At 42.9% G+C, this 13820-nt stretch overlaps 1 protein-coding gene across 2 annotated transcripts; it reads left to right on the top strand.

The window, feature by feature from the left end:
* Nucleotides 1-781: 781 nt before the first annotated feature.
* LOC129710665 (aurora kinase B-B-like) lies at nucleotides 782-13188 on the top strand. Of its 2 annotated transcripts, none has more exons than XM_055657819.1 (8): nucleotides 782-911; nucleotides 1320-1455; nucleotides 4315-4375; nucleotides 6767-6955; nucleotides 7706-7844; nucleotides 8977-9125; nucleotides 11959-12133; nucleotides 12634-13188. In XM_055657819.1, exons 2-8 carry the CDS (start codon nucleotides 1419-1421, stop codon nucleotides 12823-12825), a joined length of 942 nt encoding a protein of 313 aa, XP_055513794.1. In that variant the 5' UTR covers nucleotides 782-911; nucleotides 1320-1418; the 3' UTR covers nucleotides 12826-13188. The 2 variants fall into 2 exon arrangements, with proteins under 2 accessions (XP_055513794.1, XP_055513793.1); XM_055657818.1 differs by having other exon boundaries at nucleotides 875-1083.
* The last annotated feature ends 632 nt before the right edge of the window (nucleotides 13189-13820 follow it).

Genomic DNA, 13820 nt, shown 5'->3' with positions numbered 1-13820 from the left:
ATAGTTCACACTGCCACCCAATTTTGTGTCATCTGCAAATTTGCTAATGTTACTTTGAATCCCTTCATCCAAATCATTGATGTATATTGTAAATAGCTGCGGTCCCTGCACCGAGCCTTGCGATACCCGACTAGTCACTGCCTGCCATTCCGAAAGGGACCCTTAAATCCCTACTCTATGTTTCCTGTCTGCCAACCACTTCTTTATCCATGTCAGCACTCTACCCCCAATACCATGTGCCCTAATTTTGCCCACTAATCTCCTGTGGGACCTTATCAAATGCAATCTGACACTTTAATAGTCAACAGGTGCAAGGGGAAATTAACTTAGATTTCTGATAACATTGCTGTGCATGTGGATGAGAAATGGGAATGGTCAAGAACAGATGTTGTCTTGTGATGTGTGAGGAAGCATCTCTGATTGACGCCATCAACCAACAATATTATTATTGTAATATTGTCCAAATTATCATATTATTGGCTCACAACCAGTTGATTCAAAACCACTGGATTATCTAGGTAGTAAATAGTAATGGAAACCGAGCTGAAAATTTGAGCCATGATAGAACATGCGCCATGATCTTGATGAATTGAACGAAATGTGGAAACAACCGAGTTGCTGCAGCACTTGTTAACTATCCCGGTTAATGGAGACCAAAGTTACTCGAGGAGCTCCTGTCGTATCTTTGATGGAGACGCGGGAGCCCGAGGCGCGCCAGCTGATTGGTGGCTTGGTCGCACACACGCACACACACGAGCCAATCGCCAACACGATCGGGTTATCCAATCGGATATGCCGTTACAATTGGCCAATGGCGGCGGCTTTTAGACTTTGTAGCGAGCCAATTAGGAGACGGCTGTCCGGGTTTGAACTGAAGCGGGGCAACGGTCGGAGCTCGAGCGGTGGAAGAGGTGAGAGAGAGGAGAGAGGGGGAGGAGGGAGGGAGGGAGTTACCGATATATACATCGAGGTATCGAGGTGCGCCACCTGCGGAGAGGAGCCGAGCCTGGAGCTTGGCGCTTCGCCCCGGAATCAATGACCTCCAAGGAGAACCACGACCCGCAGGCACCGGGCCTCACTCAGGTGAGGGAGTGGGCCTTTACTGTGAGGGGAGGCGGGCTGGGAGCCGGGAGATGAATGGAGTGGGGTGCAGAGGAAGACTAGAGCACTGGCGAGCGGGTCGGGGAGTGAGACTGGTGGGGGGTGGGGGGCAGTGAGTAAGGGGCTGGAGGATAGTGGGAGGTGGTGTGATGTGTGGACATTGGGATCGGTGTTCTTATGGAGCTACTTCAGTAAGTTCGCTCTCCTCCCTTCCACAGACACTGACTTCGATCAGGTTGGGTAGTCCAAAGTATTTGAAGAAACAGTTGAGCGGATCGTGCATTTCTGCATCGTCTTCCATATTGCCTTTGAGAAACATGTCCAAAGCTTCTACTGTCGTACCACTGGCAACAGGTATGCAGTGTCAACATGGGAGAGCATGCTAAAGTGTGTGGGAGTTCTGATGATATTAGAAGCTATGGGCCCTTTGTGGCACGTTTTTTCAACCTTGTTTTTCAACTTTCCATGCCTATATAAATCCTCAACAATCTCGTGGTCCTTGTTTGAATGAAATCAATATTAGTCAATTATATTATAATCTGGCCAATAATATCTCATAGAAAAGATGTCCAGCTGGAAAGGGTACAGATAAGATTTACGAGGATGTTGCCAGGACTAGAGGGTCTGAGCTATTGGGAGAGGTTGAGTAGGCTGGGACTCTATTCCTTGGAGCGCAGGAGGATGAGGGGTGATCTTATAGAGGTGTATACAATTATGAGAGGAATGGATTGGGTAGATGCACAGTCTCTTGCCCAGAGTAGAGTGAATTGAGAACCAGAGGACATAGGTTTAAGGTGAAGGGGTTCTTGGTTTCTTGGTCCAAAATATTCCAAATGGAATATTTAATAGAAATCTAATAGGAATACTTTTTCACACAAAGGGTGGTGGGTGTATGGAACAAGCTGCCAGAGGATGTAATTGAGGCTGGGACTATCCCAACATTGAAGAAATAGTTAGGCAGGTACATGGACAGGACAGGTTTGGAGGGATATGGACCAAGCCCAGGCAGATGGATCTAGGTAGCTGGGACATGTTGGGCTGAAGGACCTGTTTCCACGCTGTATCACTCTATTACTCGCTTCCATGTGCTTTAAAGTTGTTTAGCAATCTGTGTTTTTTTTATCAAAAGCCATCTGGAATTATAACTCGCCAACATCCACTTTGCTTGCTATCTATTCTACCTGTTGTATTTTCAAAGTACCTTGAAAAATTAGTCACATGTGATTTTTCTTTCATTAATGCAGAAGGGTGCAGTTCGTTCTATTTTTCTCTTCCTGGTTCTCTGTTCTTTCTTTCATTATAATTTTCATGAGTTTCCTTACCACTGATGTACGAATAATTCTTATTAGTTAGTTACTTTTCCCCCCCCCCCCCCCCCGTTTTTTCTAAAATAGCATGGTTACTCTTAACTACGGTTCAATGCCGGAACCACATACAGATTAGTGAATTGTTGCTATTAGGGCAGTGTTTTTATATTCCTGGTTCAAGTATTAATTGATTTTAGTGTACAATTATTCCCAACAAAGCTGAATTGTGAATTAAAGCTGATGTTCAAGAAGGAACCGCAGATGCTGGAAAATCGAAGGTAGACAAAAGTGCTGGAGAAACTCAGAGGGTGCCGCAGCATCTATGGAGCGAAGGAAATAGGCCACGTTTCGGGCCAAAACCATACTTCAGACTGATGCAGGGTGGGGGGGCGGGAAGAAGAAATGAAGAGGAGGAGTCAGAGGGCAGCAAGGGTTACCGGAAATTGGAGAAGTCAATTTTCAAGCCGCTGGGGCAATGTTCTACCCCCAGCGGCTTGAACATTGACTTCTCCAATTTCCGGTAGTCCTTGCTGTCTCCTCCCCTTCCCAGCTCTCCTTCTGGCTCCTCCTCTTCCTTTCTTCTTCCCGCTCCCCCGCATCAATTAAAGCTGATAAAGCTCGGGATCTCGTCACTGAAACATTTCAACCCAATCCACATCCTGGCATATCTGCACCTTCTTCAGTTCCATCATGTTCTTCCAATAATATCGAGAACAGAATTGCATATAGTACTCCAATTATGGCCGAAGCCAAGTTTTATAAAGTCATACTGTGATCTTCATGTTCTTGTATTCCACGTCTTGGCCGATGAAGGCTTGCATAAAGTCATACAGCACGGAAGAAGGCCGTTCAGCCCAACTCATCCATGCCAAGATGTCCCATCCAATCTAGTCACCTGCGTTTGGCCACATCCCTCTAAACCTTTCCTATCCAAGTCCAAGTGTCTTTTAAATGTTATTGTACCTGCCTCAACTACCTCCACTGCCAGCTTATTTCATATCTTCCTCCCCACCCACCCCATCCGAATGTAAAAAGTTGCTCCTTGGGTTTCAATGAAATCTTTCCCCTCACACCTTAAGCATGCACTGTGATTCCCTTACCCTAGGTACATGATTCTGTGCATTCTGTGCAATTAATAAATTCCAGTCATGATTTTGTACACCTCCATAAAATCACCCCTTAAGACTCCTGTGCTCCAAGAAACAAACTCCGAGCTTGCACAATCTCCCCTTATTGCTCAGTCCCTTGGGTGGCAACATCCTCGTCTTCTTGCACTCTTTCCATCTTATAGACATTCTTCCAAGAGTGGGGTGACAAAAACTGAACTCAATACTTCAAATGTGGCGCATCAGACTCCTGTATATCTATCTGTGCTTCCATGGCCTTGCATACTCTGCTCATCATACCATTCATGCCCATATCCTACTCTTATCCATACCTTGGAATGTAGGATGTTGAGGGCTGATCTTTGAGATTTATAAAACCACGAGGGACATAGGGAGGATGAATGCACTCAGTCTTTTTCCCGGGGTTAGTGAGTCAAGAATTAGAGGGGATAGGTTTCAAGTGAGAGAGGAAAGATTTAATTGGAATCTGAGGGGCAGAATTTTTGAGACAGAGGGTGGTGAGTAGATGGATAAGCTACCAGAGGAAATAGTTGGACCAGGCACAATAACAATTTTTTAAATACATTTGGGAAAGCACAAGGATAGGAAAGGTTTAGAGAAATATGGACCAAATGTGGCAACTGGAACTTGAGTAGGTGGTTGACATGGATGAGCTGGAGTGAATGGGGTGTTCCATTGTCGTATTACTCGGTACAAAAAAATACTTCTCAATCTGGAACACTGTTTATAGAACACAAGAACAAAATAATCTGATGCATGTCTTTACAATTTTTCTGTAGCTTTGGGATCTGGAGATCAGAACGTAGCAACAGCACCTGAAACCCAGCAGGTGGTGGTTAAGTAAGTATTACAGTTAATCTTGTATTGAGGTGTGATCTCTCTGCTGGATCTGCACTTCTGAAAGCAGTTGAATTAGTGCTATGCAAATTGGTTTGTCCAAAGGACGTGAGGTCTTGCAAACTGAAGAAGGGTCTCAACCCATTGCTTCTCTCCAGAGATGCTGCTTGTCCAGCTGAGTTACTCCAGCAGTTTGTCGTTTACTGAGATATTGCAATTTGGAATACATCTCCTATTTTCTTCAATGTACTTATCAAGCTTTGCATAGTGTCTTTCTTCTTCAAAACCACAGGTGATCCGTCATTCTTGCCTTTCCAGCACATACCTATTGCCGCCAACCATCGCAACCCGCTTCATAGAAGCAATTTCAATAGTAATGCTGCAGTGTAATTCCTGTAGCCTGCAGGCTAAATTAGGGGTCTCCAAACTATGGCCCGTGGGCCACATCCGGCCCGCAGCAAGCTCTTAACACATTCTGTGCGATGGGCTATAATAACAGGTTCTGTCGTAGCACAGGAACATACACGTTAGTTTGCTCTAAACTTTAGAGATACAGCGCGGAAACAGGCCCTTCGTTCGCCCCCACCACCGCCACTAATACTATCCTACACACACGCACATACACTAGGGACAATTATACCAGCCCAACTAATCTACAAATCTTCGGTGTATAACCAGCACATGTAGTTCCTTCCTATACAAACCTAGTGTGGGCGGTAACCGGAGCTCCCAGAGAAAATCCATGCAGGTCACGGGGAGAACGAACAAACTCCGTACAGACAGCGCCCGTATTCAGGAAAGAACCCGGCACTCTGCCGCTATATGGCAGCAAATTAAGACTGCGTCACTGTGCCGCCCAATTATCTTGTACAACTGTAACACAGCTGTTTTTAAAATCCCTCCGATTTTTTTTTTTTTTACAAAAGGCAGATTTCCCCCTACATTTTGTCTGAGGGGAAAAAAGGGGAAAAGATCAATTATTCACGGACCGATGACCTCGTATTTATTGGGCCAAAGGGTAAATTATGTTGGAGCAACCTGTTGAAAGCTATCATATGGACATGCATTTATTGTAGGTTGGTGTATAAGTGGTGATGTTGTTGCAGATGAATGTGTCAAGGCAGTGTTTGTCGAAGATGTTTGTCAGTCTTTACCCTACATATTAATGTGGGAATTTGGGTGCAGAGAAACTAAAATCAAAAGTCGATTGAAAATAACACGTATGGGAATCGAATCCCCATGGAATATACCACATGCTGAGCAATTTTGCATCAACCCATACAATGCTGTGCCTATACATTGAACTGATCGCACAGCCACTCGATGTAATAGTCCGGATAGAAGTGTTAATTGCTGATGCGCATTCACTCTCACTTTCTTCTTCCACTTGACGGTCACCTAACTACAGAATGACGTGCGCTCCATTAATAGGAAATGTCTAGATTGGATATCGTCTTCAGAGCCTTTTAAACATTTATATTTAGAGTAACCCAGGTAAGGCTGCTTCTCCCGCTTCCATTGGTCACTGTCTGATAGGGTGCCTCACTGCTTCCTCCATCGGGTTTGAATGGAGTTGCCGTGGGTGGGGAGAGAGAGGAGGGCCAGGGTGTTGGGAAGGCAGGGTTGAGCTGCAACAAACCCTCTCAGTGAGGAACCGGTAAGTGTGTGTGTGTGTATATATGTATATAAATAAATTCAACCGCCCTTTACTTTAAAGTTTAATCTTGGTTGATGGCTCCAACTATTTGTTTTGAATTTCTTCCATTTGTTTTGCTTACGGCAAGTTCCTTTTTGAGTTCATTAAATTTATAAAACTGACATTTCTTTATTTTTTCCTACCGCCCCGCAAAAATATATAATGTGGCCCTCGTGCTGAAAAGTTTGGAGGCCCCTGCGTTAAATTAAGGTGGTCCGTTAAATGTTGGGTGCATCTTTAACTGATCTATCTCCTCGGTTTGGCAGAAAATGTTAGAGGAATAGGATATTCTTTTCATTTTAAGTTTTGTGTGTATTTGTGGACTACGCTTATTCCTTTTGCATCCAAATAAATTGTTTCTGGAATGTATTCGTACTTGCAAGTGAAGTTGCACCTGATCAGAATTCTCACTGGCTTCAACCGTAATGTAGATGCTTAGAAGGTACAGGCATTACCTATAGTTCCAGAGTCGTGCTGAATATGATGCCATTTCTGGTCTTCTCCTATGTACTAGTATCCAACTGCATAATAAAGATTAAAATGGGATGAAAGTCCCCACATTCTGAGATTCCCAATCATGTGATGTATTTAAAGCAAATGCCTCTTGTTTTTATCTCTTCCTCCGTTTATTGTATTTTCTTATCTGAGTGTCAGTACGTTTTTATTTTGGATTTACAAAGAAATATTTTAACTTTCAGAAATTGGTGTATTGACAACTTTGACATCGGATGCCCTCTTGGGAAAGGAAAATTTGGGAATGTGTACTTGGCTCGTGATCGGGAATCAAGGTTTATTCTGGCACTGAAAGTGCTTTTCAAGTCCCAGCTTGAGAGCGAAAATGTTGAACATCAACTCCGAAGAGAGATTGAAATTCAATCTCATCTCAGGTAAATTGTCTTTTTTTTAATCCCTTCCCATCTTTAGGCTTTCCTTACATCCAGATTTCTCAAGTGCGATTTGGAAATATTGGGTTAGCAGTTGGCGTTCAGACCCTCTGCTGTATTTTGCCATGCAATTAATTGTGAACTATTAACTCCATTTACCCACTCAGTTCCATTCCATGCCTCATAATTATTCAAAATCTGCTAATTCCATCCTCTGCTGGATGGAATTAGCAGATTTACTTGTTTGAACCTAAAATGTAAGGATTTGAACATTATTTCCAAAATGTACTTTTGAAAGCATTTGCAAATGAAGAGTAAAATGTCTTGGCATCATTGGTGAATTTGAGACCCCTTGTTCTAGCTACATCTGGAAAAATAATTATTTGTGTATTTGTGTTTTTGAATTGTAGTACCAAAACTGGAAATAAATTGTTAGTTTTTGAGTTTCTGTACACTGGATGTTTCATTGCCTTTGAAGATAAAACCTGTAAAACTGGCAAAGTTAATTGAGCCAAAATTATTACCTGCATCTGAAGAACAGTCCTGACCCAAAACATCACCTATCCTTGGTCTCCATAAATGTGGCCTGATCCACTGAGTTACTCTTTTTTTTTAAAATCACCCGTCAAATTGCTTACAGTGGGGATTTGTATTTGATCGATGGCGAACTGGCAAGTGAGTGTCTCCTGAAACAGGCCAGAGTTGATTGGTGGTTTTTAAATAGCAATCTAATGCGCTTTTCCTTAATTTCAGGCATCCAAATGTCCTACGGCTGTACAACTATTTCCATGATCGTAAAAGAATATACCTAATGTTGGAGTATGCTCCTGGAGGAGAGTTGTACAAAGCGCTGCAGAAATGTGGCTGCTTCAGTGAACAGAGGAGTGCCACGGTATGTGGGAATCAATAAACATTTATTTATGCAGACTAACTGACCATCATTGGATGTTGTATTTGAACAGCTGAATTAACTGAAATTCATCCAGGAGGGCAATGCTTGCTGTATTTCCCGGCAATGAAGATGCTATTTTTTTACCCAAAAATAATTTACCTGCATCTTGGAGGCCGAAGGTTAGGTTGTTAGCCAAGAAAGATCGAGTTGGCTATCCCTCATTTCTGGAAGCTGATGGGAAGCAGCTGTAAAAGGACAGCACCGCTGGGGGGGAGGGGAGTGGAGTGCTGTGGCGAGTGAGTGAGTTGCTGGCATGATTCCCGACTCCCTCCATCTCAACGGTCCTGCCCGTGCTGACCCGGGCAAGACTCCCCACACGCTGTGAAAGGAACTCTGAACCCAATGGGTCTATTGTCATTCAATAAGATCACAACTGATTCTACTTGTCCAGGTGTGCTCCCGATTTTCCCACCATCTCTCCATCTGCCGTCACCCTCCACTCCCCACCCATTCAGAATGGAGGAGTTCTGAAAGCCTTGGGCATATTGAATTGTTACTTTATTTATTTATTTTTTTTGAGCATGAGAAATTCTATCTCCCACCAGCCTTTTTTCAAAATTTAGCAACTCAAAATGGGGGTGAGTCTTCATTGCCAGGAAATACGGTAATTGAATTCTTTAAACTCGCGTTTCTTATTTGTAATATCATTCCAATAATTCAGTTTCTTATGTTGTTAATTTTTGGGTAAAATACCAATTCACATAGTAGAACATGGGAATGCTGGAATTTAAACTTCATAATTAAGCTCAATTGAATGTGCAAAAGTCTAATTAGTTGATGAATCAATTATGTTTGTGACATTTGGAAGGGACTTGGAGGAACTAGTTTGTCTCGACACATGCATTGTCATACTCCATGGCCACAATGTACACCCTCCGCGCGTTGCTTCTGATATTTGTACACAATCCATTCCTTCAATCACTGTTATTTCCAATGTGATGACTGAATATTTGAGTGTTGCCTATCCTGGTCTATGTGGTGTTCTTAACATGTTTATCATTTTCAAAAAGTTGTTTTGCACAAATACCTTCAGGTGGCAGTGAAGTGATGCTCATTGTTTCCTTTATTCCAGTACATTTTGGAGCTGGCAGATGCATTGCAATATTGTCATTCAAAGAAGGTAATTCATAGAGACATCAAACCAGAGAATCTGCTCCTGGGTCTTCGCGGGGAGCTGAAAATAGCTGACTTTGGTTGGTCTGTCCATGCTCCTTCATCAAGGTTTGTGGCGAGTCACATTTGCTTTTTTTTAAAAAATATGATAAATCCCAAATTATTTCCGTATTTGCTTTATTGAGTCAAAAACCATTACTGTTTTACCTCTAAATGGACATTAACTGGGGATGTAATAAAATCCTTTAAAATGGCCATTGGAAATGTAAAATTCCACATATTAGTTTGGAGCCTGAACCCCTCTTGTCTGGTGAATTTACCATCTCCCAGTGAGAATACTCATTCAGAATACTGAATTGTCAATTGAGAAGAAATTAGGGGATTTATTATGGGGAAAACCTAAGTTTCCAAATGCTAGCTTGTGACCATCTCCACCGATTGCTTATTATTGATTTAGCTCTTGATTTAGCTCAGCTTGCCCGTTCTCACTCCTGAGTTTTACTTACATTTGGTTCCATCATGGTAAAATGGAAAGTTTATTTTTCTTAGGAGATTTTCCCTAGGTGGCATGGACTCTAATCCTTGTTTGGCACTGTGTTAAACTTGTAACACTTCACCCATTTGTCAACTGCAATACTTGCAGCGACATCATTCTGCATCTTTTCTCTTAATAATAATAATAATAATATATTTTATTGTCATTGCACATCAGTGCAACGAGATTTGGTATGCAGCTTCTAACCGATGTCAGTCAATAAATAAATAGATATATAGATAAATAAACTGTGCGACGTGACCATCTGAGGGAGACAGTCCATGGGGGATGGGGGGGCACTCATTAGGGCCGGTTCAGAGCCGCTATAGCTCTGGGAATGAAGCTGTTTCTGAGTCTGGAGGTTCGGGCGTAGAAGGCCTTGTAATGTCTGCCGGAAGGAAGTAGTTCGAACAGTCCATTAAAAGGGTATGGGGAGTCTTTATGGATGCTGACGGCCTTCCTGAGGCACCGTGTGGTAGATGTCCTCCAAGGCTGGTAGCTGTGTCCCAATAATCCTCTGCGCTCTGTGGACGACGCGCTGAAGAGCTCTCCTCTCCACCTCCGTGCAGCTGAGACACCACACAGATGCCATACGTTAATATGCTCTCTGTGGTGCAGCGGTAGAAGGTTGTCAGCAGCTGTTGGGGCAGACCAGTCTTTTTTAATGTCCTTCTTGACCAGCGCAGCTGTGTTGGTGGACCATGTGAGATCCTCTGAAATGTGAGTGCCCAGAAACCTAAAGCTGGGCACTCTCTCCACACTTTCCCCGTCGATGGAGATTGGGGTGTATTCTCCATTATGGGACCTCCTGAAGTCAATAATCAGCTCCTTGGTCTTGGAGGTGTTTAGTGACAAGTTGTTACGTGCGCACCAGTCCGCCAGGTTCTGCACCTCCGCTCTGTATTTTGTTTCATCACCGTTGGTGATCAGCCCAATCACTGTTGTGTCGTCTGCAAACTTCACAATGGTGTTGGTGTCGAATGCAGGAACACAGTCGTGAGTGAAGAGGGAGTAGAGCATGGGGCTTAGTACACAGCCCTGTGGTGTGCCGGTGCTCAGGGTGATAGTGGAGGACAGGTGCGGGGCCCAGTCTCACTGCCTGCGGTCGCTCCGTCAGAAAGTTCAGGATCCAATCGCATATCGGTGAGCTGAGGCCTAGCTGGAGGAGTTTGGTGGGGATGACCGTATTGAATGCAGAGCTATAGTCAATGAAGAGCATTCTTACGTACGTGCCCTGTCTATCCAGGTGAGTCAGGACAGTGTGAAGAGCCAGAGAGATGGCATCCTCTGTCGATCTATTTGCCCTGTATGCAAATTGATGAGAATCCAGTGAAGGCAGGGATGCTGGATTTGATGTGGGAGAGGACCAGCCTTTCGAAGCACTTCATTGGTATTGGAGTTAGGGCAACCAGGTGGTAGTCATTCAGGTACTTGGGGAGCGTTGCCAGAGATAGAGACACATTAAAGATTCTAGTGAATACCGCCGCCAGCTGTGCAGCACAGTCCTTTAGTGCCCTTCCCTGGACTCCCATCTGGGCCTGCAGCCTTGCGTGGATTGATCGTACGCAGGGTGCACTGTACCTCCTGAGTGCTCAGTGTTAAGGCCTGTCCCTCCGCCATGGCCGGGGTTATTCCACTCCTGGTGGTGTTGCCAGGTTCGAAGCGGGCAAAGAAGGTGTTTAGTACGTTGTAGTAAGTGATGTCCCTGACACCCTGCCACATGCTTCTGGTGTCCGTGGTATTGAAGTGGTCTTCCACCCTTTGCCTGTGGATGTCTTTGGCCTTTTTAATATCTTTGCTCAGGTTCGACCTGGCAGCACTGTAGGCAGAAGTGTCCCTGGATTTAAAGGCATTGTTGCGTGCCCTTAGCAGATTCTGAACCTCCTTGTTCATCCAGGGTTTTCGGTCTGGGAACATCTTTATTTGCTTGTCCACTGTGACAGTCTCCACACAGCAGTTGATGTAGGAGAGCACAGTGGATGTGTACTCCTCCAAGTCTACCTCTGTGGAAATTACTCCAAACTCACTTCTGTTGCTTAATAGTTCCTCACCTGCCTTATCTTTACAAAGTATAGCCTTTCCAATACATTACAATAATTGGATACTCGGTTGTAGGGGACTACGTCTATTATCCATGTGCTCTGGTCTCTAGTAGCACTGTTATTTCCTATCCATCTCAAACTTTCCTCAAATCCCTTGGTATCTTGTTTTTCAAAGCCTGTTCTTCCCACTTGTGAAATGGTGGGTATGGGGCAGATCAGTCATACTGTACTTCAGTGACAAAGATATTTGGCCTTGCTGATGATACCTCCCTCACTTTGTGGAGGGAGAAGAAATTGTCACAATGCTGTGTTGGGCTTGATATTAGTTTACCATAACATGATACGTCAAATTAAATCCTTACAGAAGAAAGACGTTCTGTGGGACTTTGGATTACCTGCCTCCAGAGATGGTTGAAGGACGAATGCATGATGAGCGAGTGGACTTGTGGTCTTTGGGCATTCTGTGTTATGAGTTCCTTGTAGGTCATCCTCCATTTGAATCTTCAACTCATGAGGATACATATAGAAAGATCTGTAAGGTGAGATGTTATACGTAAAATTGTTGAGAAAAGTCAGTCATCTATGCCTTGCAGGCTACTTACAGGCATGCCTATGTCAGCAATATGTCTGGAGCACTGGCAATCTGTCCTCGACCTATTGTGGTTGAAATTGTAAAGGGATAGCTAATACTTGGATGCCATTAATAAGACCAAGTTGGTATTTCAACATATAATAAATGTATTCTAATATAAATAGCAAATGCTGGAAACACATTGCAGGCCAGACAGCATTTAAATTATTTTCGAGTCTTCAATTTGTAGTTTCTCTTTCCACAAATGTTACACGACTTGCTGAATGTTTCTAGCTTTGTATTTGTATCCAAATTTCCAGTATCTGTAGTCTATAATTATTCATGCATGATTCCTGGGGGTCCAAACGGCATTTCGTTTGGACCCCCAGGGGTCCAAATGACAATTAAATTGACTCTTGACTCTCTTGACTCTTGATAACTGAAAATGTTCAATATTGAAATTTATAGGTTGAAGTCCAGTTTCAACCGAGCATGTCAGAAGGTGCAAAGAGTCTAATCAGCCAATTACTTCGCCATAATCCAGTACTGAGACTTTCCCTCAAGGCTGTGATGGAACATCCATGGGTGAAATCTAATGCCTGCAGACTTCTTCCACCAGAATGTACCAACAGTGAAAATTTACAACTACAGAGGTCCTGAGGATAACCGACTTGTACTTTAAATGTATATTGAACGTGAACTTTGTAAATTATATGCTTTTCCTCCATCTGAACCAGTCTTCCTGCATGTTTTAGTCATTATTTGAACTGTATACACTGATATTTAGATTTGTCAGCAAATATATAATGCAAGTCATGTTTTCTACCCAGTTTTTCCACTTGCTTAAATATTAAAGTGACCTGCATCTGCATTTTGTTTAAACTACATGCCTGTATCATAACCCTTAAACAGTAATTCAGAACTACCTGGAGTTGACTGTTTGTAGCTAAAGCAATGAAAATGATGCTTTTTTAAAGTTTTTCCATTGATTTGCAAATAAATCTGTTGAATTCTAAAACAGTTTATCATTTTGAAGAATTTGAGTATTTACACTTTAATGGCCTAAGGAAATTGATTCTACATCTACATCTACACTACAAAGGGGCCTATTCAGAAGCCTAATTTTAAGAGTTGGGTTCTGAAATATTGACCTGTGTGGCTTGTGAAATAGCAGAGAAGGTCTTTTAACTATTCCTCCAGTGACAATTGTTTTCAGTCAGTTTAAATACGTGAAAATTGGGCTGTTAACATTTGCATGTCAAATATCAAAGCATAACAACACTCTTCAGCTGGTTTGAGCCTTGGCTGGAGTGTATTCTGCGATTTGATGTCTATTTATCTCAGCTGTATATCCAGACATTTAATTTATTACAAAAATGGGCCAAAGTATATTGTTTTTTTTTCCCCCCTCCAATATTTGTGAAAACCCAAATTTAAAAAGCAGAATTTAACTTGTAGTTTGCACAAGGAAAGCAGCACCAAGAATCCAATGATACCTCTGACCTAGATCACAGTACTCAGTTGAAACTGGATCTTCTAAAAAAAAAAAAAAAAATGCTGAAGGAACCTAGTAGGTCAAACAGAATCCGTGGAAGGAAACAAACAGATGTTCCAGATCAGGACATTTCTTCATAGCTAAACCTGTAATGCTTGTG

The sequence above is a fragment of the Leucoraja erinacea genome, chromosome 28 (genome assembly GCF_028641065.1).
Source record: "Leucoraja erinacea ecotype New England chromosome 28, Leri_hhj_1, whole genome shotgun sequence".
Lineage (NCBI taxonomy): Eukaryota > Metazoa > Chordata > Chondrichthyes > Rajiformes > Rajidae > Leucoraja > Leucoraja erinaceus.
Note: the sequence above shows the minus strand (reverse complement) of the source record. Positions and strands in the feature narration are given on the sequence as shown.